Here is a 26,788-nt window from a genome sequence, read left to right on the forward strand (position 1 = left end):
CAGAGGGGGTTTCCCAGGTGGCTCAGTGGTAAAGAATCCTCCAGCAATGCAGGAGACATGGGTTCAATCCCCGGGTCAGGAAGATCCCCTGGGGAAGGATATGGCAACCCACTCCAGTGTTCTTGCCTGGAGAATCCCATGGACAGAGGAGCCTGGTGGGCTGCAGTCCATGGGGTCACAAGAATCAGACATGACTTAGCGACTAAAGCACCACCACACAACCTGCCTTCAGAACCCAGCCAGAGCCTGACCTTCTCCAGGCTCAGAAGAGCAGGAAAGTGGGTGGCTGTCCCCTCTCTGACTAGGAGGGCTCTAGCACCCCCAGAGTCACTCCAAGGAGGGCTGACCTCTGCTCACCTGTCCGGCCACTTGCATGCCCACTTTTCTATGGGGATGAACTTCTGACCTTGTCTTGGCTTGGGACCGTGAGCTTACATCAAAACCACCCTGAGTTTCTTGGACCGGGTTACTTCAGGTCTTCAGGGGAAACAGATCACCAGACTCCCACCGTTGCCAGGAGCCACGGAGTCCTGCTTCTCCAGAATGAGAATGCTCTGGGGCTGCACTCTCTACCCCGCCCGCCTTCTCTCAGCCTGGCTCTCTCTGGGCTCACCCCTGCTCTTGGCTCCCTTCCCTGCCCCTTTCTGAAGCTGCCTGGCTGCCTGCAAGCTGAGCCGGCTGAGGAGGGAACCGGCTGGGAACCCGTGGAGCCAGAGTCCAGGCAGTGAGGGCTGACCTTGGCTTGTGGTGCCCAGGTTGCTCCTGCTGTGCATGCAACTTGGACCCGAAAACTGTGAAACCGCTGTGGTGGGACTCTGCTGGTGGATCACTGGTTAAGACTTCGCCTTCTAATGCAGGGTTGTGGGTTCAATCCCTGATCAGGGAGCTAGGATCCCACATGCCTCACAGCCAAAAACCAAAACATAGAATGGAAACAGTGCTATGGCAAATTCAATAAAGATCTTTTAAATGGTCTACATCAAAAAAAAAATATTAAGGAAAAAAAAGAAACCATTGTGACTTGGCAAGGGCCAACAAAACACCAGCACTTACCACGGAGTGTGAGCCCCAGGACCAACTTTGTTATACTGAATCACAGACCAGTAAATCCAGTCCAGTCCAACAAAATGCAGCACAATACAGCACAACACAACACAATCCAATCCAACAAGCACAATACAACCAGTTCACTCCAACATAGCACAACACAATGTAACCCAACCCAATGCAATACAGCACAACACAGCACAAGCAACCCAATCCAACAGAACACAATCCAACACAACACAACACAACCCAGTGCAACACAACACAATCCAATCCAGCAGGCGTGACAAAACCAACTCAGTCCAACACAACACAACACAATACAAGCAATGCAACCCAACATAACCATTCTAACACATCATAACACAATGTAACCCAACCCAACACAACCCAACCCAGTACAACACAATATAACACAGCACAATAAAATAAATAACTAAGGCAAAAGGCAGTTTCATAGCACCCTATTTACTCATCTCACTCTGCATTGATGGAACTGGGAGAAGGCAATGGCACCCCACTCCAGTACTGTTGCCGGGAAAATCCCATGGATGGAGGAGCCTGGTGGGCTGCAGTCCATGGGGTCTCTAAAAGTCAGACACGACTGAGTGATTTCACTGTCACTTTCCACTTTCATGCATTGGAGAAGGAAATGGCAACCCACTCCAGTGTTCTTGCCTGGAGAATCCCATGGACAGAGAAGCCTGGTGGGCTGCAGTCCATGGGGTCACACAGAGTTGGACATGACTGAAGCGACTTAGCAGCAGCAGCAGTACCATGACGGGTACCATGGAACACCTGTCTATTCATTCCTCCTAGGCTGGAGGGCTGGGGCCTGAGTACACTTTGCCAACCTGGCTCACTACGCTGGTGCAGGATACACTGAAATAATGGTCACAGAATCCCTCCACAACGTTTGAACATGAAACTGTTGTTAGTTGAGTAACTGCTTATGGACAAGTGAAACCTGTTTTTAAAATCGTAGCCTGGAGGCCTGGGAGAGTCAGGGTCTCTGTCTCGTCAGGAAAGTACTACAATGCTGTGACTGAGTCTCACTTTCTGTGAGTCTAGATGGGCTGATTCCATTTATATTAAGAGTATCAGGGTTTTCCAAAACCCCAGTTAGAGAGCTTGGTGCAGAGAAATGCGTTATTCCCTTAACTTGAACGCTAGACCTGGCCACAAGGAGAACTGGGAGGATGTGGCTGATTCAATACAATCCATTCCCAGCACAAAGTCTGCAGCCTCGTGGCAGTGGGGAAAGATTCATATTTAGTTGTTTTAGACAATAAACAGATTCTCAGCTTTGCTAAAGGAATGAAAGTGTGCATCTTCCAGGAAGGGTCTCCAAGCTGGGAGAGTGGAGGAAGGAATACTGTCTTTATTTCACACAAGTCAGATTCTATCAGTTTCCACCTCTGCAACATGCAACGCTTCCCCTTTGCCTACAGATGAAAGGTTGGTGCTTTAAAGGGCATTCAGTCTGTTGTACCTGCATCCAACCTCCCTCTGTGTCCCTCTGCAGTCACATGGCCTGGCCGTTGCTGGCCCCTCTCCGCTGCACACACGTGACACTCACACCCACCCCTCATGCCAGGCAGTCCCAGGATCCATCTTCCTTGCAGTTCCTGCCATTGGGATCCCATTCTTCCTTTAACAGTCAGTTCCAATTGTCACTCTTTTGTGAAGAACCTTCTCTGCATAACCATCCCTTCCTTTCAGTCGAAGGGTCGGGTTGGGTGGGTGGCATCCCGGGCTGATGCTAGGAGAAAGGGGGTCTCCATTGAGCCCTGGTGTTCTAACCCTATACCACACTCTGAGCTTCCCTTTTCTCCAGGAGTGGGAAGAACTCTAAAGTTCTATCCTGACCGTCTCTCCCCACTTGCCTATGCGGTCAGAAGTCAGCATCTGAAGTTCAGCACCACACACTTTTAACATTTTTTTTTTTTTTTTACAATTTTTGGATAAAGGTTGAAATAAAGTTTTTTTTAAGTACAAGTTATCTGCATGCACTTCCCGCAGGAGGAGCTTAGTGTGAGGAGTAGAGCATGTTGGCCTGGTAGAAAATTATGACACGACTGCTTGTTAGCTATGTCTGACTTCAGGCGTGTCCTCTCTGAGTCTGTTTATTTACACATGACACGTGACTAAAAATAACGCTCTCCTGATCTCATCAGAATTATAGCTCGTTTATGAAATCAACCAGTGTTTCTTGTGCACCTACTATGTGTGGTGTGAATTAAATCAGAAAAGAGATGTGAAACTGCTTCCTAAATTCTGTTTGGCATCTTAGCTGTTGTCGACAAGACATTATTGAAGGTGGGAAACCTGCCAGATTCTCTTTGACTCCCTTGCAAGATTCCCTGTGAGTCCTCCACGTGGAGATGTTTCACAATGAACTTGAACTAGAGACTCCTACAGGTTGTGCACAGTGGGCCAGCGAGAGAGCCCAGAAATCCTGTTTCCCGAGCATCAGTCACAGAAATATCTCCCTTGCTCCCACTTGCTCCCAGATCCTCCGACCTGCTCATCTTAGGTGATAAGTGAAAAAGTCAGGGAGGGGAAGCTATGGAGGAGGAGTTTGTTTCCCACTGGGTAAAGAAAATGCTTAGGGTAGAGGGAGATAAGATTATTCTTAATTATCTGACACCTTTGTTTATGTGGTGTCTGTAATAATAATAACTGCCCAGGAAATAAGTACCTGCTTAGAAACCTAGGAGGAAATTAAATGCTGGAGATCATTTTGTTGCTGGGGGTTTTTTTGGGTCTCTCTTTCCCTGGAGCAACACATCAAGCTGATGTGGGCAGAGTCCTGCTGGCTAGAGAGGAACAAAGAAGTGTTTCTGTCCTGCTTTTTCTGGTCTACCTCCAGGGATGGGAAATAAAACTCGCCCAGGGGTCGCGGGCAGAAATGCAGTCAATGGCCTCCAGTCTACAGACCAGGGCTGTAGGGGGCTTCTGATTCAGCCCCTGGGGCCTTTTGAGGCTGGGCTGGCCGTTGGGGCCTGTCTTGGGTCCCAAAGAGTAACGCCTGGATGGTTTCCTTCTCTCTTCCTGAAGTTTCCTGGCCCTTGGCACCCTTTCCCCTCCTCCCTCTAATGCCTCTTTCCCCTTCCTACCAATAGTAGCACAAGCAGGAAGTCACCAAGGAGCAGAAGGGAGCCAGCGACCCCTGGTGGTGGGCACTTGTGTGGAGCTGACCAAAGGTGACCAAAGGAAAGGGTCTGTGAGCAGAAAGAAGTCAACCTTCAGAGTTCTTCACTTGGTTTTAAGTCTTACATCAGAGCAAAACATAAAACCTGAGGGTTTGTTCTTTGTAATAATAGATAAATTCAGATTTTTGAAAATGACATAGACTTTGGGTAGAAATTCCAGAACCAGCCCCAATCAAAACCATGAAAACTGTAATGTGAAATGAGATTTCTCTTTAGTTCCTCGAAACTGCCCCGCAGTTCTCCATTATGAGTCATCCAGATTTATATTGTCCCCTTGTTAACCTTTCCCTGGGAATCATTCTCTCCCGTCATGAAAAAACTGCTAAGAAATTCTATTTATACAGGCTACGTAATTATATTATGACCTGGACCTGAAGGAGCATCTAAACCCGCCATGTTGCTGACGGTACCTAAGGAATTGGGGGACTTGGCCAATGGGACTCATCTCCTGTATCCCTTTCAGGCCAGGGCCTTTCACTTTACCTCATGCCCCCCAAAGATGGGCTTCCCTGGTGGCTCAGACGGTAAAGATACTATCTTAAATGTGGGAGACTCAGGTTCGATCCGTGGGTCGGGAAGATCCCCTGGAGAAGGGAACAGCTACCTACTCCAGTATTCTTGCCTGAAGAATTCCGTGGACAGAGGAGCCTGGTGAGCTACAGTCTGTGGGGTTGCAAAGAGTCAGACACAACTGAGCAACTGACTAACACTTTCATTTTCACTTTCCCCAAAGATAGCTTCCCCTCCATCACAATATTTGTATCATAAAAAGATGTTTCACCCAAAGAAATGTTCCTCCACCGGAATTCAAGGATAGTGGTGACCATGTAGAGAAGATGCTGCGATGGGCATGTCTTTCCTGTGTTCTTCAACATGCCTGCCTATTTATTTGTAAGCTCAAGTAGGTTAAGGCATGGAGCCTATTTTAGGGGCTAGCCTGGGACATGGGAGAATGTTCCCTGTTCTCAACTGAGGGACTCTTTGTGGTTGTTTGGGGGCAACATGAAGGGAAGCAGAAAATGTGACTTTATTCCTTTCACCACTGACTTTCTGATCTGTACCTTGTAATCCATGAAGTGTGTCACACCTGACCCTCAGAAAGAAGGCGAGAGGGTCAGCCAGGCACAGTGGCTTAAATTCTGACTCTGGGAAACGTCTCGTGTCATGACTTCATAGTCCGCCTGCAGAATGGCAGTGACCAAAGGCAAGCCCTTAGCAATGATCCAAGCACCAGTCCTGAATTTCCAAGGCAATCAGACAAGGCCAATTGACCATGCTTCCATGACTTCATGCCACAGATCTGACTCACACTTCACTTCCCAGCCACACCAGTTTCTCCTCCCAACTTGCCCCTTGGTGGAACAATCCAGAGCAGTAACTGATCTGCAGTCTCCACCACTTCCTACCAACATCCATCTCCTTGATTCCTAAAGCCTGGAGGCGGGATCAGAGTGAACGTCACTCTGCTTCTCATCTCTTCACATCCATGCCATCCAACGTAAGAGATTTTGGCTCAGGAGCATGCAACTTCCTAATAAAAAGGTTTATGAAGTGGAATCATTTTCGTACCTTCCCAGACACCCACTATTCAATGTATTTTATCTTTTAATATATCTTCAAAATGCATTAAATAATACATCAAATACATTTCATAAATAAGACTTTCCATAACCATCATTAGCTTAATATTGACTCTGAACTTGAAGAAAAATGATGGGGCATGAGGGCATGTTCCTGGGGTGGAGTGTGGTAGGCAGAAGGGGAGATTGGTGTCCAAGGACTACCCCTACCCACATCTAGGTGACCAGCCACAAAGAGAAGTCAGGTCCAGCTCCTACCTCAAGGCTATCAGAAAAGAAGGAAAAAAAAAAAAAAAAAAGAATGTGTGCTACTTATCTTGCTGCAAATCTCAGAGCCTCACAGGAGACCAAGCCTACCCTTGGTCCCTCACCAGTGATGGAACTATGACCCCTGAGTTCAGAGAGAAGTGTCCTGGGTGAATGAGAATCCTGTGGACCGGCTGCTACAATAACAGGAAACTTGAGTTTAGCCCCAGTCATGTTCCAGCCCATGTGCTAATTGCCTTTCCTTTACTAACTCATGAATTCTTCACATCAGCTGAATGTGTTGGGTGTTGTTATTATTAAGATTTTATGAATGAGGATACTAGGAGAGGTTGACTCATTTCCCAAGAGGTGTTGTATCTAGTTCATGCTGGGGCTGGGTTTGGAGTCCATGGTTGTAGCCCCTGGGACTCATGCACTCCATCACTCAGCTGCACTATGTAACTTCTTGGGCAAGCCTGGAAAATAACATCACGATGGACTAAATGCCAGCCAAATGGAGACAGGACCATATTACTATTGCTATGTTAAGATAATATTAGCTTATCATGTCAATATATTGATTCTCCTTTTTAATATGTATTTATTTGGCTGCATTGGGTCTTAGTTGCAGCACGTGGGACCTTTTGTTGTGGTGCATGGACTCTCCATTTGTGGTGCTGGGGCTCAGTTGCCCTGTGGCATGTGGGGTGTTAGTTCCCTGACCAGGAATCGAACCTGCATTGCTTCCATTGCAAGATGGATTCTTAACCTCTGGACCACCAGTGTGTGTGTGTGTGTTTTAGTTGCTCAGTTGTGTCTAACTCTTTTGCGATCTCATGGACGATAGCCCGCCAGGTTCCTCTGTCTGTAGAATTCCCCAGGCAAGAATACTGGAGTGGGTAGCCATTCCCTTCTCCAGGGGATCTTCCCAACCCAGGGATCGAAACCAGGTCTCCTGCGTTTCAGGCAGATTCTTTACAGTCCGAGCCATCAGGGAAGTCCCCGATATATTGATTCTTAATATTAGTTTTCCAACTACTAACTCTTCCGCTCTTGGCTACTTCCTCCTCAGTCTCAGTTTCCATGTCTGAGCGTGGGGACAGACGACGCCCACAGGGGCAGGAATGGTGGCAGTGGGTTTTGCTCAGCGCCTCAGAGCTGCAAGATCAATAGTTTAATTGCTGTGAAACACACGCTATGGTGATGCCGTATAAATAATTGTAATAACTGTGGCCAGTGACGGAGAGGATGGTTTTCCAATATCTTATTTTTAAAATGCATTTCTCTGCAATTAACTCCACATACTGCTGGCAGAACGAGTATTCCATACAGGCACTGGTTATTTCTTTTTTTCCTTCGAGGCCCTTTAGCTCTGAAACCTCTTGCCTTTTCCAGGCTCGCCTCACTGAGGTCAAAGGTCACGCGTTGGATTAGAGGTCAGTGTCTTTAGGCCCTTCTGCTGAGGGAGGGGGGCAGCTTCAAGAAGAATCTCTGTGGTTTTCCCGGGATGAAGGGTGGTCAAAAGACCCTTTGTGGTATGACAGCCCAGCTCTCTCCTGGCCCTGGGGCCCCTTGACTCTCCACATGTGTGCATTCCAGCCCCATCTGCTGATGTCACAGCCACACAGGGACGCCCTTCTCCACCCCAGAATTCTGATCCCGAGGAAGGCCCTTCCCCTTGTCTCTGGGAACGGATTTGCTGACTGCAAACCATTCACATGCCTTACCCAGGCCTCATGGGTTCTGGGGTTCTCATTTGAAAGAGTTCCAAGTGTTTCTTGCTCAGAGGAACTGCTGGTGTGTGTGTGTGTTAATATAAAATGCAGGCAGTGGCTGCCAGGGGAGATGTGTGGAGATAAAGAGAGGAAGAATTGAGTAATCCTTGGTGATCTGTGAGGCAGTACTGAGTGGACTGAAGTCTATTCTTCAAAGAAGATTCGGAAAGTTTTTACTAGATAATAATAATGGACATTGCCGCTAGGGCACCCAGCAACACCTACTTTTCTGTCAGCTGTCGCTGAGAATGGATTTGGAGCCAGAAAACTTAAACTCCAGTCTGGGGCTCCACTCACTGGCCTTGTGACTTTAGGGAAGATGAACGTGACATAGTGCCGTGCTCGGGGAGCACATGGGCAGGTGGAAAGATGGGCACACATAACGACCCCATGTTGTGAGGTGTCCCAAGGGCCATGGTCCCGGCAAGCCAGGAGGAATGCAAACTGGGTGGTGGAGGTGGTGATTGAACCCATCCTCAGAGACAGTGGGGAGAATTCTTGGAGAGAGTTATGGTGACCTGTGTCTTGAGTAAACACGTTCTAACCCTCATTTTGACCACAAAATATATCTTAGGTGGCTCAGAATCTTGGGCTTTAAATCCTGGTACAAATCTCAAGTGAACAAAATATGAATCTCTGCCTGTTTCAGGGCTTTCCAAGCCCACTGCCATTCAGCCAGGAGCGGGGTGGTGGCTACTGACCAACATGCTTCCCAAGGGGGAGGTGGCACGTGGAACGTCGGGTGAGCAGTTGGTGGAGATGCCGCCAGTCTGTCTTGGGGAGTTGTACGTAGCTGGCTCCTTGGCCCTTAGCACTAAGTCAACAAAGGTTGTTATTAGGCCCACAGAAACACACACAGCTGTCCTGGGATGAGAAAGGGCTGATCCCCAGAAGTCTGATGAGGCTGCAGGGAAAGAACCCAGAGCTGAGCTCATCAGAGAGAGCAGATGTCGAGGTGACGCGCACTTGTCTGATGCTCCCTGGGTTATTTGTTTGCGAAGAAAATTGCTGAGGAGTGCCTAGGGGCTGAGCCACCAGTTCATGGGGCTTCCCACAGGCAGCTCAGTGCAGGGTCTGGCGGGCGGGAACATACAGGGCTGGCTGCTGCTGCAGCCCTTGGTCTTACAAAGAGGACTGGTGGGCCTCTGGAGACGAACATCAAAAAGATGTAAACTTGGGAGGGAGTCTCTGAGGATCCTGGGATCCTTTTGATCTTTTCCCATTGTGATTGGGATTTGTGCATTCATTTGTTAATTGACTAAACACCTATTAAACAACTCTGGTGTTCAGAGAGCTGTTGGGGACTAGAGGCTGTGGGCGGCTACATTCTCACTGTCACGGCATTATCTCATTTCCATCTTCAGACCAATTCACTAAATACAAGTGAGTACTGACTATCCACCACTAGCAGTCATGTGCATTATTTTACTTCCAACATGTTGTTGTTTTAGTCTCTAAGTTGTGTCCGACTCTATTACGACCCCATGGACTGTACCCGACCAGGCTCCTCTGTCCATGGAATTCTCCAGGCAAGAATACTGGAGTGGGTTGCCATTTCCTTCTCCAGGGCATCTTCCTGACCCAGGGATCAAACCCGACTTTTCTGCATTGGCAGGAAATTCTTTACCTTCTGAGCCATGAGGGAAGCCCTACTCCCAATATACCAGCCACTTTAGTAAGAGCAACTCATAATTCACCTGATGAAATCCTGACTGCAACCCTGGGCTCAGAATTCTGAGCCCCATATTTCAGTGAAGGGTATTAAGCAGATCTTTAAAATTCTCCCTGAAGTCATAAGGGCTAATAATGGGCAGAATCAGGACTCCAGCTTGGCTGGCTACACAGCCCTGTGCTTAAGCTCAATGCTATAGACCTGCCCTCAAGGGGCTGACATTCTCATGGCTGAAACGAACACACTGAAAGCAGGAGAGCAAAGGACGGGCGTCCACAGGAGCCGAAGCCCAAGACAACTTTTAGTGGCTGGGGGGTTGTGGCCGCGGGTGATATGAAACAGGGAGGCATTCAGAGTGGGGCAGGTGTTATGGAGAAAGCCTTTGGAAGAGTGTCCTAGACTGGATTCAGAAGGAGGGACATGCGTGGGTTGGTTGAGAGGAAGCAGAGAGGAAACTGAGGGACATGGTGTGAATAGGACTGTGAACAGGACTGTGAGAAAGGACCAGTTCGATTCTTCGAGGAAACAGGAAAGTATAGGCCTGGCAAGAAATGCAGGGCTGTGTGGAGGCGTGAGGATGCTGCACCTACAAGTGGGTGGGTGGTCGTGGATGGTGGTTGCTAGGTGATGAGGAGGAAGATGGGGAGGTGTTTCTGAAGGGGAGAGCTGGGAGGAGGCCTGGGGGGCAGAGTTTGGTTCTACTCTAGGGCAAAGATGACAATATGCAAAGGACCATCTGAAGATGGAAACAGTTGGGATCAGGAGAGAAAGTAACTAGGAGGGAAAGTTGCTAGAGGATCCAAGTCTTGATTCCTAGATGAGAAGAAAGTGGAAGTGAAAGTGTTAGTCGTTCAGTTATGTCTGACTCTTTGTGACCCCCATGGACTGAAGCCCACCAGGCTCCTCTGTCCATGGGATTGATTCTCCAGGCAAGATACTGGAGTAGGTAGCCCTTCCCCTCTCCAGGGGGTCTTCCTGACCCAAGAATTGAACCCTGGTTTCCCACACTGCAGGCAGATTCTTTACTGTCTGAGCCACCAGGGAACCCTGGGTGGGTGGGCCTTAGGGACTAGAGCAATGGGGCATGCAGTAATGGTAAAATCTGAGACGTGAAGGTGTGGGGGGTGCGGGTGGGGGTTACAGCTGCTTCTAAGCTTGGAGAAAACCTAGACAAAGCCCACTTTCCTCGTTCAGTCAACACAAGTCCTGAGGCTTTACTCTGGGCCAAGCTGCTTGCTAGAAGCTCTATCCTCTGAGCTAAGACCCAGCCAGCTGAGACTCACAGAACTCCTGTAACAGCTCATGTGAGAGTCCATCCGTCCCCAGCCTTCACTCCGCTTCTGGTTTCTCCTGCTTCCACTACAGCTACCTTGAGCAGCTGCTGGGTCCCACTCTGGGGGAGGCTCAGTTTCCAGCAGGAGGAAAATGCTGACTGCTCCTCAGCCCCTTGCAGCCAGGATACACCTCTGCTCATTAACCCATAGGTGACTGCAACAGTTGTGGGGGGCACAGAAGAGAGGACATAGCCTCCTCCGCACTTGGCAGGAGGGCCCTCTGAGCCCAGAGGATATAGGGCCGGGGATGGGGTGGAGTTTCATGGAGGAGGCAGTAGGGGAGTAGGCATGAGGAATCCAGCATCCTGCTTCTGGGTTTGAGACTGTCTCCAGTGCCATTGCCTCACCTTTAGGAAACAGGCCCTGCTTCTCCTTAGCATCCTGCCAGCCCTGAGTCCACTTCCCACCCTTGATGGGTCCCCAAAGATGCTCCTCCTTTCCATGAGCTGGGCTGTGGTACCCCACTTCCCTTTCTGGGGCTTGCCCAAACCGTATGCATGAAGCTGCTTTCGTCTTTCTCCATAAAGTTGCTGGTTCTCTGAATCATGCCTGAGTGGAACCAGGCTCATCAGGACAGTTCCTCTGGCTTGAGGCATCGTGTGACAGTCTCTGGACCACATTGGTGGGATGCCCGTCTGAGCCCTCCATCATGGGCACAGACTCTTCCAGGCCTAGTTTCCTCTGGTGATGCCCATTTTCTGGTTGGCTCAGATAGTCCACAGCTGACCCCTGGGGCCTCTTCTCTCTTCCTTTAAGTGACCTTGTTGGAATTTGAAAGTCCACTCTGTGGGGCCACATCCTCTAACCTCTCTTTCTATAGCACATAAGGTTGCTGCTTCCCTTGGGGATGAGTGGGGATCACAGGGATAGATTCATTAAAACTGGCTTCCTAGCAATCAATGAGATTACTGAAACTTACTGAACATTTATTGAAACATAACCATCACCCCCTCACTCTGCTAAGTATTTTGCATGCTTGGGACATGATCAGACTCCCACAGTAACAACCAAGTATTGTTATGATTATTTCTGGTTTTTTTTTTTTTTTTTTCCCAAGAGGAAAGCAAACTCAGGAAAGTTTGGTAGGTTGTCTAAGGCCACACAGTTCCCAAGCGCAGAGCTGGGATGCACACCGTCTGCCCGTGGGCTTACCTTCTCACTCTCTGCCTACACGTAGCATCTCAGAAGCCAGGGGATGCTGGTCTTCTACAATACAGAACGAGCAGATTGTGCAAAGCACACAGCAGTGAGTGGCAGGCATGTATCAACAGTCTCTTCACGGGTGCTTGTTTTTCCAGGAGTGGGAGTAATGCATCCATGCTCCTTTGGGGCTAGAGGCACATAGCTAAAAGCCATTCAGGATTTGGAGGTACAGCCTACTCTAAGGTCACAATCTGGCTCCCACTAAGTTTCCAACCCAGTAACTTGTGTGCGCAATTCTCTCCAATAAGATTGGGAAGATGCCGCAAGAGAAGTGGATTTTAAATATTTTGCATTTGAAACATACTGGTTTGAACTTTTTTCTGGTATTTCCTTCTTATCAACCGTACTGTCTTTCATTTTTTATTTCATCAGCATCTTTCTCTCCTGGAGTTGTATCATGTTCTTTGTGTCATGCCCCAAGCAGGGTGGGGGGGGAGGTGGGATGGAAACCGTTGTCCCTGATTTCTCTGATGTGGACCATACAGGCAAGAAGTCCTAATGGCTACCTGGACAGCGTCATTCAGTTTTGTGCGTGTTCAGCGGGAGACCCACAGGGACCTGTCGTCCCAACAGTGTTCCGTAACACGGTTCAGGCTTCATGTGCGCGCAGAGCCTGTCTAATTAATTACTGTTTACCCTCTTGCAGTTCCCTTTACAAGCTCTTTCTCCTGGCTGGAATCAGGAAATCAAAACAAAGCACCCTCACTGTGCTATTCTGGGGCGGCTTAAGCAGGGTGAATGCAGAAGCAGGGGCCCTGCTCGCATTCGAAGCCCTGGGATTCAAGGCAGGGAGGTGAGCCTGTGGTGTGTGGCACGGTCCACTTTGCTGGAGGAATGGGCATCGCTGGCCCCTTGGGTCTGGGTTGGATGATTCCAGCTTCTTCCCTGCTGCTGAACCTTCCAGTGCGAACATCCGCAACTGTTCTGTTCCCTTGTCATAAGATAAGAAGGAAATCTGCATCCTGGGGACAAAGGAAGATGTTGATGAGTAGTTTGAATATTTCCATTTATTCAACAGATTTTTATTGACCCCCCCCCACTATGTGGCATGGTTCAGGGGGTTGGCAGACACCAGTGAGCACAAGAGATAAAGATTTCTGCTCTGTGGTGTTTACGGGGAGATAAATAATCATCATCATAAAGAAATAAATTATATAGCATGTGAGATGGTAACAAGTGCTGTGGATAAAAAAGAGAAAGTAGAGCAGGAGAAGGAGATTGGAAGGGCCAGAGGAAAAAAAGGAGAGGCTCTGATTTTTAAATTCAAAGCACTGGGCACTACTGTATGGCACAGGGAACTCCATCAATATTCTGTAATAACCTCTATGGGAAAAGAATCTGAAAAAGAATGGCTGTATGTATATGTGTAATTGAATCACTTTGCCGTGCACCTGAAACTAACACAGCCTTGTAAATCAACTATTCTCCAATATAAATTAAAAAAAAAATTTTTTTTTTTAATGGGCATGCCACTGAAAAAAATTTGAAAGCACCGGGGACAATTCAAGTGAGTATGAGTGGAGTTTTGTTGCAGAAGTCCTTGGCTGCGGGTTGTAGGAATTAACAGTGAGTACTTGGGGCCAAGGGATCGGCCCTTGGCAGGGGACAGGCTTGCAGCCCCTGGCAGTCTGGCGGGAGCTTAGAGGTCATCCCAGCCACTGCCCTGAGAACCAGGCAGCTCTTCCGCAGGGATGCGGAGACTGTAAAGAGGCCCCTTGCCCTAAGGAGAGGTAACCCCACCACCAGCAAGTTTCTAAGAGAGTCATGCCTCGTTCTTGTGTCTCTTTTCCTGCTGGCATACGACACCCTTCCAGGTCCTCCTCGTCCATCACTTTGTCGTAGAGTGACCCATGGAAAGTTCTAGAGGCCGTGTTTGAGTGGAGATCTAGCCTCACCTTCAGGGATGGAGATGGTGTGTGTGTGTTTGTGCCTGTGAGTGAGTCTGCACATCTAAAAGTCCCCAGTGTGGCAGCTCGGGCTGAGAGTGAGCTTCTCCGTTCACTCATTCATTCAACCAAGGATCAAGACCGGCCACACACCTGCTGCGGGCGCTGTGCCGTGTGCCCAGTTCTCCTTTCACTGGGTTTCCAGTCTGTGTGGCAAGCGGCTGAGTGACAGTGACCAGGGTTGCAGTGCTGTCAGCCTCTGGGGACCAACAAAATAAACCGCATAAGTAAGATCCAAAAGCCGCAGTATTTTTCCCTCCTGGGAGACGCCACAACCCCGTATGTGCCAGAGAAGCAGATCCTGGCCGCTCTTTTCCCACCGAGGATCCTCACGGCTATTCTATTTCTGCCTCTGTGGGAGACAGGTTGAGACCAGGACACCCAGGAGAGCCGCAGTCGTGTCTTGAGGCTCTTGAGGGGAGCAGCAGAGACTGGGTTCACATGCCTCTGTATTGGAGGCACAGGGGTCCAGGTGGAGAATTCAGAGGGTCCCGGGACACTGGTTTCTAGATTTAGTCTGCTCCCACCCTGCGTCTCCAGCCTCAGTTCACATTCCTGCCTGCCAGGTGAGACCCCCACCCTTGCTGCCTTATTCCTGGGCCTGATCGGGAGGTCTGGCAGGCATAGACCTTAACCAGGAGGTCTGGGGAGGATGTGAGAGGAGAGAGGAAAGGGGAATCCTGGGGTGGCCTGCATCTTTAAGGATGAATAGCACTGTTTGCTCATTAGGGAGATTATTTCAAGCAAGACGGCAGCCAGAATGCTCTAATGCAAGCATCTGCCTGCTACCAGGAGACGATATTTATTGCTCAATTCTTCAATGGATGTAAATAAACAGCCCGGCCCAGATAATGTTCCAATAAACAAACAAGCAGCTGCCAGGAGCTCCCCGGATGGCTGACCTTTGCGGAGGCCACCCTGCTGATGTTTTAATAGCAGTTCTGCCTGGCAACGTAGATGCCCACCGTGCCAGGGGTGGAGAGGTGGCGGTGCTGCTTGCTGGATGGGCTGGTGGGAAAGCGGGGCCAAGCAGATTAATCCTAGGCTGGAGACCGAGCGGCTGCGAAGGACTGGTGAGGAGGCCTGTGTATACCGGAAATGTGGCTGGTCCAAACTGAGTTCCCCTGTCAGTGTGAAATACACATCAGATTTCAAAGACGGGGCATGAAAAACACATGTAAAATATTTCATTGACAATGTTTATACTATAGACATGTTCAAGGGATACTATTTTGGGGCACAGTGGGTTAGTAAAAGCATAGATTACTGAAATTAATTTGGGCATTTCCCTGGTGGTCCAGTGGTTAAGACTCTGAGCTCCCAATCCAGGGGGCTTGGGTTCGATCCCTGGTCAAAGAACTAGATCCTGCGTGCTCCATCTAAGACCCCACATGCCAAAACTAAAAAAAAAAACAAAAACAAAAAACAGACTCACTCCCCACCAGTGCCACAACTAAGATCCCACATTGTAACTGAAAAGATCGTGCACGCTGCCACAAAGATCCTGCATGCTGCGACTAAGACCTGGCACAGCCAGAGAAATCAGTAAAAATGAACACTTTCTGAAAAAATTAATTTTACCTTTTTATTTTGGGAGACTTCCCTGGTGGTGGCTCAGACGGTCAAGAATCTGCCTGCAATGAAGGAGGCCCAGGTTCTATCCCTGGGCCAGGAAGATCCCCTGGCGGAGGGCATGGCAACCCATTCCAATATTCTTGCCTGGAGAATCCCATGGACAGAGGAGCCTGGAGGGGTCACAGTCCATAAGGTCACAAAGCGTCGGACATGACTGAGTGACGAACACTTTTATTCTTTAATGTAACCACTGCTGGAAACTTTTTAATTGCCCATGTGGCCCGCATTTGTGGCCAGCACTCTATTTCTGCTGTCCCGTGCTGTCTAGGACCTTCCACTGGGCCTGTGGTGAGGCCTGAAGTGACACCTCACCCTTCAGGCCTTGGAGAACACCTCTGTGCTGTCTCCTCAGGACAGGGCTTCATGAAGCTGGCCAAAAGTTTCCCCGTCACCACCTTTTTCATGTGTTCATTCTTGCCTCCCTCTGCCAGCGTATCTTTGTAAAATCTGTTAGTGCCACTCATTTTGCTCCTTTAGATCAGTCTTCCTACTGACCAAAGAGATTTCGGCTCTGAAGTGGGTCTTTGAATGAATCTGATATTACCCACTAAGTGTTGTATTAGTCAAACTCTCATGGCTGGTGGTGCCACGCAGTGGCCCTGTTATTCTGTGACATGCACATGCTCCCTTGAGCCTCGACTGGGGCTGGGCTGATAATTCCTGGTTACAGCCCAGTCAGTTGGCCAGATCTCCTGGGACAAAGGAAAAGAGGCCTTCGAACACTTCTCTGCTATAGCATTTGCTGCTTGGCCTCATCCTTGTGAAATCTGAACCCATTAGAAGACTAATAGCCCAGAGGGTGGGCTTCTCTGGTTGCTCTGCAGTAAAGAATCAGCCTGCAGGGCAGGAGACGCAAGTTCCATCCCTGGGTTGGGAAGATCCCCTGGAGGAGGAAATGGCAACCCAGTCCACTGTTCTTGCCTGGAGAATCCCATGGACAGAGGAGCTTGGTGGGCTACAGTCCATAGCGTTGCAAAGAGTCAGACATGACTAAGTGACTGAACACACACACACGCACATTCCCAGAGGGCAGGGCAGGCACTCACTGATCTCCAGAAACTGGCTCGGAGTCTAGTATACACTGCACATTCCATAAATGCATGCTGGATGATGAGTGAGTGTAGATTGTCGCTCTGTCAAGGAACACACAGGGTGAGGGGGCAGTCTCCTCCTTGGTGTCAACCTCAGAGAATAACATCTTCTAAACACCAAAATGGACATGAGGGGTTTCCTTATATTTTCTACCTTAAATCAGTGTGTATTTTCATTCTTTCTCACTGCCTGGTTGATATGCAAGTATCATCTGTGCTGTATAACAGAATACATTTTATTTGTCCTAATGCGTAAGACAATAAATCTTGTTTATTCTAAGCTGTCCCCTCCCAAGCTTGAGGGTGGCCCCTGTGATAGTGATGGAGCCACCGGCCACTGTGTCTCCTTTCATCTCAGCTGTGTCTTTATGGCCTGGGGGAATCTTTCCCAGGCTGTCCCCAAGTTTCAGGCATCTGGTTTGTTCTAACTTACCAGAGGTGGACTGGACGTGATTTTCTGTATCTAGGAGAACTTGGTCCAGAGAATGGCTTCTGTTTGCCTGTTTTTCCCTGGAATCCCATGTGAAAGCTGCCGGTCATTCTGTTGGACTTTTTGGCTGCTGTGGAGTACTGGGAGCAGTAAATGGTAACAACCAAGCTCTGCCTTTTCGATCCTGCTTCCTACCTTGATCTTGCCTTAATCAGCTCAGAGTCCATCCTCTGATTGGTAGAGTGCAGCTTGTTTTACCTGGAGGGAGTTGATCAGTTATTTAGTAACCACTTGCTTTTCCCATCCCTGTTGTTGTTGTTGTTTAGTTGCTAAGTCATGTCTGACTTTGCGACCCCATGGACTGTAGACTGCCAGACTCTTCTGTCCACCGGATTTCCCAGGCAAGAATACTGGAGTGGGCTACCATTCCCTTCTCCAGGGGATCTTCCTGACTCAGGGATGGAACTCATGTCTCCTGCATTGAAGGCAGATTCTTTATTGCTGAGCCACCAGAAAAGCCCTTTATCCATCTGTGGAGTACAATTGACAAGTTAATATTGTATATATTTAGGGTATACAGTTTGATGTTTCGATTCATGTATTCATATATTGTGAAATAATGCTACCTGATGCAAAGAGCTGACTCATTTAAAAAGACCCTGATCCTGGGAAAGATTGAGGGCAGGAGGAGAAGGGGACAACAGGATGAGATGGTTGATTGGCATCACCGACTCAATGGACATGGGTTTGGGTGGACTGTGGGAGTTGGTAATGGACAGGGAGGCCTGGCCTGCTGCGGTTCATGGGTCACAAAGAGTCAGACACAACTGAGCGACTGAACTGAACTGAATCACTGCAATTCAGATAATTCATATATCCACCACCTCACGTGTGTGTGTGTGTGTGTGTGATGAGAACACTAAATATCTACCCTTTTCATGAATTTTAAGTATGCAGTATTGTATTATTATTATAGTCACCTTGTTGCACATCAGCTCTCTAGACCTTATTCATCTAATAACTGAAACTTTATATCCCTTGACCAACATGTGTGCATGCTAAGTTGCTTCAGTTGTGTCTGATCATTTGAAACTCTATGGACTGTAGCCTGCCAGGCTTCTCTGTCCATGGGATTCTCCAGGCAAGAATACTGCAGTGGGTAGCCATTCCCTTCTCCAGGGGATCTTCCTGATCCAGGGATCAAACCTGAGTCTCTTTTGTCTCCTGCACTGGCAGATGGGTTCTTTACGATCAGCACCACCTGGGAAGCGCATGCCTTGACCAACATCTCCCTGTTTTCCCCTCCCACCATTCTACCCTCTTCTTCTAGGAGTCTGACTATTTTAGATCCCACATATATAAGCAAGACTGTGCAATATTTTGTCTTTCTGTGTTTATTTCAGTTTGCATAAATGTTCTCCAGTTTCACCGATGTCGTCAAAAATGGCCAAATTTATATTTTAAGGCTGAATTACATATATAATCACATTTTTTAATCCATTCATCTCTTGATAGATATTTAGGTTGTTTCCATATCTTGGCTATTGGGAGCAATGCTGAAATGAACATGGGTGGGCAGACATCTCTTTGAGATACTGATTTTATTTCCTTTGGGTATATACCCAGGAGTGGAATTGCTGGATCAAATGGCAGGTCTGTTTTTAATTTTTTGAGAAGCTACCTTACTGTTTTCCTCAGTGGCTATACCAATTTACACACTACCAGTGGTGTACAAGGGTTCCTTTTTCCATACTCTCACCACACCTGTCAGTAACTACTTCCTGAGCACCAGTCGTGCCTTGGGTTCTGTGCTAGGCACTGGGGCTGCAGCCTTGGATACACCGAGCATGATCCCTGCCACTGTAAGACGTGACGACCCAGGTCTATTTGCTCAATTATAGCTCCTCCTCCACCCTCAGTTCCCACAGAGGAGGCACCGTCTTTCTGTAGCTCATTTCCATTATGGGCCTTCTGGCTTTTCCAAAGAGCTTAGCATCAGCTGTAAATGTTCCTGCTCCCTGCTCCAGACCATTTATAAAAAATAGTAAATAAGACCAGTCACAACACTACTGCTTGGAGAGTGCCCCAGTTCCCACTTCTCCACACAGAAATGTGTCTTTTTCTATCTCTAAGTTGGTTCTCTCTCCATGGCCAAACTGCCCAAAGTCCCATGGAGACTCATTATTTTTAAAACCTTTTCATGTGGAACCTTGTCAAAGGCTCAGGGAAAATCTAAATAGCTCAACTGCAAGTTCTGAGCTAGGAATCAGGAGACCTGGGTTCTAGTCCTGACTGTCATTAGTTTATCACTGAATTTTAGAAAAGGCCCCAAACAACCCCCAATCTCAGTTTTTTCATTGATAAAAAGAGAATGATTATGCTGGCAGTCAACATCATAAAAATTGTATAGCCATCAGATGAGACAGTGTTATTTAAGAATAACATTCTCAGCAAGGTATAAAACAAAAATATAAGGGATCGTTATTTTGAAAATTTACAACAGCATCTTTTTCATTCATATGCATGATTCTTTCCCAAAAGGACTGTGGAAGATAGACATGGTTCCTCCAGCACTCCTGGGGTGATGCTTGTTTATCATTAACAACTTTCACTCCTAGAAGAGACGCAGGTTTATAGATCCAGTAGGACCTGGCTTAACTTGTGTTGGTATACTATGTAAGTGCATTGAAGAGTGGACTCTGGAATTGGTCAGACTTCAGCAGGGGTCCAGACCACGCTGATCACTAGATGTGTGACCATGAACAAGGTATTAAAACCTCTCTGTGCCTTATTATTCCTGTAAATGGAATAATATTAAGGCTTCATGGAGCCGTGAGGTTTAAATGAGAAGATAAATACATGTAGAATGCCTTCCATCATGCCTGACACATAGCAGCCACTAAGTTGCTAGCAGTTCTTGTTGCCCAAGAGCCAGCAGCTAGTCCAGTCTACTTAATTTGATGGCTGTCCATCAAATTGTCCATCATTCAGCACATCCCATCACAAACTCCTGTTATCCATGTCTTGTGTGAGACTCTTTCAGCAGACAGATTGAATGGATGCTTTCCTTTCTGTTTCCTGAAACAAGTAGTATGGATTGGGTGGGTTGATGTGAAGGGAATAACCACCTTTTCAATTACTGATTTCCTGCCCTGGCGGAGTGGGCAAGGTGGGTCCCATTGCCCCATGCCTTGCCTCTCCAGGCCGGGAAAAACTGGCCGCATTAGTGCTCCCTGGTCCACACCTCTGTCCCTGCCCAGTTCTCCTAGTTTCTTCTGATGACCACATCCAGCCCATCACCTCATCCTAAAGAGCAGGGAAGGTGGAGCCAAATGATAAAGACAGTCACTTAGGCACTGAATCCAATTACCCTCGGGGATCACAACACAGGGCACCGGAGTGGACTCCTTTCTGCCAGCATCCCCGAGGGGTGCCTGCTCCTGCTGGCAGCCTTAAGGGGCTGGAGCCCAGCCAGGCTGCACAGGATCACTCTTGTGCTGCTGCTCCAAGGGTGATTCACAGCTGGGGAGGCAGCCTGGCTGGGCTGGAGGCCAAGGCCATCACCGCGCAGTCAGACTTGGGTGGTAATCCCAATTGGTTTTGCATGAGCTCCCATTTCATTCAGATTAAGGAAAGACCTGCTTGGGGTGGACATTTGGTGGCTTAGGGGTGGGGACAGAAGGAGGAGGGCTACTGGATTCCCAGGCATTTGGATTTTAACAGCTAAGCATGTCTCTTCTTAATTCCTTCACCAGTTTTTTGGTTTTTGTTTTTTTTTTTTCTTCCATTCTTGTTGTTGTTGTCCTGAGCTTAATGGGAAATCTGCAAAGAAGAGTTTGAACTTCATTCATTTCTTCATTTTAAAAATAAATATCTGTCAAGCACAAGTGTTTTAGCTTCAGAATTGGGAATAACTGATGAAAGCCTCTGGAATTTGTACATACCGGAGGCCCCTGCCTTTGGTGGTATCCCCAGAAAGTAAACGTGAACCTCATCAAGGAAGAGTGTCCCTCATGTAACCGGAGTGGTAGGAAAAATACGGATTCCTGGGTCAGACTGGATCCTCATTCATTTGTCAGATTTGATAGCTCAGGGCAGTTATTTAATGCGCTGTGTCCCATTTTCCCCATCTATTCTATCAGAACATATCATTAGATATTGCAGAAAACCTTTGTGTTACTTTAACAATAAGGAAATATCCTGAGTAGCTAGAAAGGCCTGGACACATGATAGCCTTTGGGGCTATTTTGATTCAGTGGCTCAGGGACATCACCAAAAACCAATGCTTTTCATCTCTGTCCCTGACCTTCCCTGGCTCCAGCCCCCTACCCTCTTCTTATAACAAGAGGGTTGCCAATAGTTCTGGGAGCTACCTGATCTTATGAAGGGTGAGGGGAGGTGCTTTCTCCCCCTGTCACAAGACATAGTCCTTGCTTCACTCTAATTGCAAGTGTTGAATGGTTTGGGTCTGCTTTCTCTCCACCACTGTGGCCAGAGAGTGAGATTAAACCAATTTGTTTCTGCCCATCAAAGACCAGCCCAGGAAGCAGGGGGTGGGTCCAGTCCCACCTAAAAGGTGAGAGAGGTTGGAATGGATCCTGGAGGGGCCATGCAAGCCAGGACAAAAAAGCTCTTGAGAAGATTATATCAATAAGGAATCATGTGTAAAATCATCTCCCAGTACCTGATGTCTAGGAAGGGCTGAAAAATTGTGCTTAAGAGGAAGACAAGCAAAAAGGCTAGCACAAACCCCAAATCAAATACATATGTCACACACCACCCTGGTGTCAGAGTTCAGTGAATTTAACAGAAAGGAGAGACAGCACACTTTTGGATGAATTGATGTTATCAGATGGTATTAATATGGTGTTCTTTCTGTAACTTAATTCCTCTGAATAGCTCTGCCATTCTCCTTGAGCTCATAAAAGGTTAAGAATTACCTATTAAAATTAAAAATGAATATATAATGGGAATATTATTTTTGGAATAATTTTCTAATAATTTGGAATATTATATTTTTTCTCTAGTTTGTTTCTCTAGTTTCTCTAGTTTGTTATTGAAATTTCTAAAATTACACCGCATTATCTTATAGAGACTTGTACAAATGGCAACTGATCAAGTTTGGTGATCTAGCTATCGCTTCTCCCCATCTACCTCTGGCATTCTCCTCACTTCCTACATTCTTACATGGATGGTAATGTTTGATCCCAACTTATGTGGATGGAAATATTAGTGCTCATCAATAGTCATGGCAAATCTGTGAGCCCAGACTGGTGATGATCCTGAAGACCTGGGCCAGCACCTTGAATCAGGGAGTGGGTGGCATTGGGAAAGTCCTATCTTTTCTAGACTAGTCCTCAGCCTTGGGGAATGTGGACAAAAGTCTTTCCTCATGGTCTTCACATTGTTCCAACAGTTCTAGGAAGGACTGTTAGATGGCCCAGAGATGACCTAGTCTGTTAAGTGTTCTTGGAAGACTGAGAATGACTCATGTCCAAAACACATTTTCCTGGAATGCCCACATGCCCTTCACTGGGGACATAAATAGAAACTCTAGGGTATTTGGGGACCCTACATGTATTCCAGAATCTGAAGCATAAGCCAGTGGGTTCATAGACAGAACAAGTCCACCTGGTGTGAATTTTTGGGGGTTCTGGCTTCTCCTCGAAGGGCAGCAGTGATCCTGGCTGCCAGTTTCAAAGAATCAGCCCATATCTTTACATCCAGATTTATTCTGCTAACAAATGTAGCTAATGATACTGCCTTTCTGTTGTAGGATGATGCTGTGATCTGAAGCAGCATCAGTTTTCCCATTTGCCTCATCCCCAGATTCCTCTTCCCCCATATCAGCCCCACCCTCTTGTCCAAAGATACACAAGCAAGGCGTCAAAGTTGTGAGCCTAGGCATAGTGAGCCAGAGAGAAGAACAGCAGGTTCCGAGTGCAGCCTGATTTCGCCTCCCCCTGCCCCCCACTCTCTCCACCGCGTCTCGGCCATTCCCCACGAGAGGCTCTTGCTGGGCATGCGCCGCTCTTTTGTCTTTCCTGATAGTTCAGTTGGTAAAGACTCCGCCTGCAATGCGGGAGACCTGGGTTTGATCCCTGGGTTGGGAAGAGCCCCTGGAGAAGGGAAAAGCTACCCAGTCCAGTATTCTGGTCTGGAGAATTCCACTGGACGAGTCCATGGGATCACAAAGAGTCGGACACAACTGAGCGACTTTCACTTCCCTTCACTGGGCTCACCGCACCTCCCTTGCCCGTGGGGAGGGAAGCTCCGGCTGAGGCTGGACATAGGGCGGCTCAGGATCTGAACTCACATCTGAACTCTCTTCTTCCTCTCCTCCACAGATCCGGGTAGATGGGCCCAGGGGCAACGCCCTGCAGTATGAGACGGTGCAGGTGGTGGAGCCCGGCCCCGTGCTCCGGGACATGGCCTTCTCCAAGGACCGCGAGCAGCTCTACATCATGTCAGAAAGGCAGGTAAGGCTCTCTGCGCTCTGCCAGAAATTCATCTTGCCGCTAAAGACTAGCCTGTGGCTCCGTGGAAACCTACAGGAGGCTGGCGGCAGAGAGGGGGTTTGATTTATTGGGCTCAGTGTGTATCCTTTCTGTTCTGCTGCCTGGGGATGGAGGCTGAGTGCACCCAAACAGGGAATGAAATGGTTCACATATCAAAATATCCGTGAGTCAGAGACAAATCTACTGAGTTCAGAGTGATGGTGTGTATAGGGGCAGGGCCAACACTTGCCCTCTTTTGAAGAAACACGGTACGGATGCTCAAGTTTCTCGTCTAGGTTTTCCTACACACTGTATAATCTGCTGCCAAAGTCACTGTCATGGACCCTGGAGTTCTATGGTGGGCAAGGATTTGTCACCCCCCCAAAAATAGTTGTGGGCAGATCATGAAAGAGTCAGATGGATGGAGATTCTGAAAAGGTCCATGTGTGTGAAACGAGATGCTGTGGCATGTGTCCTGAGCCTTTGTGTGATAAGATGCGTGGCATCACCGATGCAACAGACATGAACTTGGGCAAACTCTGGGAGATGGTGAGGGACAGGGAGGCCTGGCATGCTGCAGTCCGTGGGATCGCAAAGAGTCAGACATGACTGGGTGATTGAACAACAGCAGCAAGAACTCTAACATGAAACCTCCAGCAAATTCCATGCGGCCATGCCAGGCAGAACAAATACGGTGTGGGGATGGCTATTAGCTGAGGTGGAGTAGGAAATGACAAAGCTGGAGTTACTTCTGGAACTCAGCTGAGAACTCAGTTCTTCAGGGGTCCCTGAGTGTAGATCAGGGCTCATAAGTTTGCAGCAGGCAGAGGAATCAATTTTCCTTTGGAAATCTGGTCCACTTAAGGGTATGTCCTGTGGTACCCTAATTCATAGAGTGTTCCACCCTGCAAGAAATGCCCCATCCCAAGTGTGGCTTTGCACTGCCCTACCTCCATTGCCTCTCTGGAGGATGGGTCATCCTGGGAGCTGTCCTCCCAGCCCATGAATATGTATACATTAGCTCCGAGCAGCCAAGGCAGATTCCTCGTCTTATTCATCTTCATTAGCGAGGCCTGGACTCCCCAGAGGACCTTGCTGACAGAGTCTAGATTGTTCCCTCTCTGCAGAGTGGGGGAGATAAATACCACATTATGCCACCCACAGGGCTTGTGCATTATGCCTTGGGAGCCCACAGCAGCTCCAGCCTCCCCCAGAGCTCGATGACATCTTCCCGGGGTGTGAGACCCCCCTATTCAGCCACAGTGGGACTCATTGTGGTGTCCTGGTTGAGGCTGCCATGGCCGCGGAATGGCCTGAGGTGGGGCTGAGCGGGGAGCCTTTTATCCCAGGAGTCAGGACCCGTATGAAGCTGCTCCTTTGCTTTCATTCCTTATTCCCTTCTGGTGGGGCCTACACTCTCCCTCCCTGCATACCTCCAAGGCCCTGGATGCTGAGAGGAAGTAGCTTTCCTCTATGGAATGAATTCTTCAGAGAAGACCCAAGACCTCTACAGGTGTTGAATGCTTCAGGATTTCTTACATGACCTGAAAGCCAAGGTTTCTGAACCTGAGACTTAAAGACTTCCAAAGAAGAAAATACAAAAGCTGTGTGGAGCCCCCTCTGATAGGTGCCTTGGGATTTAAGTTTCTTGACCTCAGCTGTCCTGCTTCCCTGAGGGCACAGTTAGTGGTCAGCACCCATTCAGGCTTGACCCGAAAGGCCTGCTGGGAGCGCTGGATTATGGGCACTTTGGGAAGAAGGCAGGAGTAGATGGAGTCAAGGCCTTCATCCATCATGGCACTGCTTTTCATGGAGAAGGGGTGGCTGCCACCCAAATCATAGCTCCAAAGCCCTGATATCTGGGCCAACAATCCACTGGGGTTACAGATTCTCAGTGGGGAGTGGTAAGGTAGCAAGATGGGTAAATAACCAGGCCTTGTTTTCAGGATATCTGATCATAAACCGTGGTCCTGCCATTTGCTAACTCTGATCTCAGGAGCTGTTAAGCTTTGTAAGCTTCCTTGTTCTCAGCTGGCTCATGGAGGTAATGATAAAATCCAGTAGTGTGGTTCCATGGATCAAATGATGTAATGCATGTAATCAGCATGAATCAAGCCTGGCAGAGTAAGGACTCGATAAGTAGAGGCTCTTATTCTTATGACATTGCACCAGGAGTGTGTGGAACTGGCTGCGTGTGGAGTCAGGCATCAAGGTTCTGGGTTATCTATGAAGGGTGGAGCACAGGTCAAGGTCAAGGCAGGCCTCTGAGCAGGGATCCAGTCCTAGTGGAAAGCAAATCAAAAACCCACAACCTGCGGCTCTGACGGGACAGGAGCAGCCTGGTAAATACATGTAGCTGGAGATATAGCAGGCCCCAGGGCATCAAGTGAGTGAGTCATGAAGGATTGGAACACTTTGCAGGCCAGGACTACAGGCTCAGGGTATGGGCTGATGACACTGATGTCGGCTCTCCTAAAATGTGCTTCAGTTTCTCATCTGGCTAATATTCTATTGTCCCTTAAAGCTTAGCTCTTTTGCCACATTCTCCACTGAGTTGTTCCTGACCCGGGGTTTACACCTCTATGGTAGCTCTTCTCCAACTGAGTCGTGATGACTTTCTTATTTATCTATTTTTAGTTGAAGGATAATTACTTTAACGAATTGAAAGCTAAAGCCATATGATCATCTCAATAGATACAGAGAAAGTTTTGGACAAAATTCAATATCCATTTATGATTAAAAAAAAAAAAGAACATCCAGAAAACAGGCATAGAAGTAACAGCTCAAAATGATGACTTTGATTTTTCCCTCCTACTAGACTGTCAGCAGATGGAGGACAGTTCTTTGTCTCTTTCATCTGTCTAAACCTCAACTTTAAACCCTTTATTCTGATGAATGAATGAATGAACCCCCAGTGTCTTCACTGAGCCAGAGTTAGAAAAGAGAAGGACTGATACAAATGATTTATTGCTTATCTTAATTCCTGAGTTTGAACTTAGGTAATTAATGAAAAGACTACACTTTGGATAAAGGAAACACCCCCCCCCCCCCCCCACCAGCAAACTTCAGTCCCATTTATTACTGCCATGACTTTTGCCCTGTTTTGAACTATTTTTT

At 48.0% G+C, this 26,788-nt stretch overlaps 1 protein-coding gene across 1 annotated transcript in view; it reads left to right on the forward strand.

Annotated features, from left to right (window-relative positions):
* PLXNA4 (plexin A4) overlaps positions 1-26,788 on the forward strand; it is a 476,871-nt gene that overhangs the window by 289,148 nt on the left and 160,935 nt on the right. Inside the window, exon 4 of the mRNA XM_010831752.1 lies at positions 23,522-23,653. Coding sequence (XP_010830054.1) covers positions 23,522-23,653 — 132 coding nt within the window. The remainder of the gene's footprint in view (positions 1-23,521; positions 23,654-26,788) is intronic.

Source organism: Bison bison, unplaced genomic scaffold (genome assembly GCF_000754665.1).
Source record: "Bison bison bison isolate TAMUID 2011002044 unplaced genomic scaffold, Bison_UMD1.0 scf7180017864530, whole genome shotgun sequence".
NCBI classification, from domain to species: Eukaryota; Metazoa; Chordata; class Mammalia; order Artiodactyla; family Bovidae; genus Bison; species Bison bison.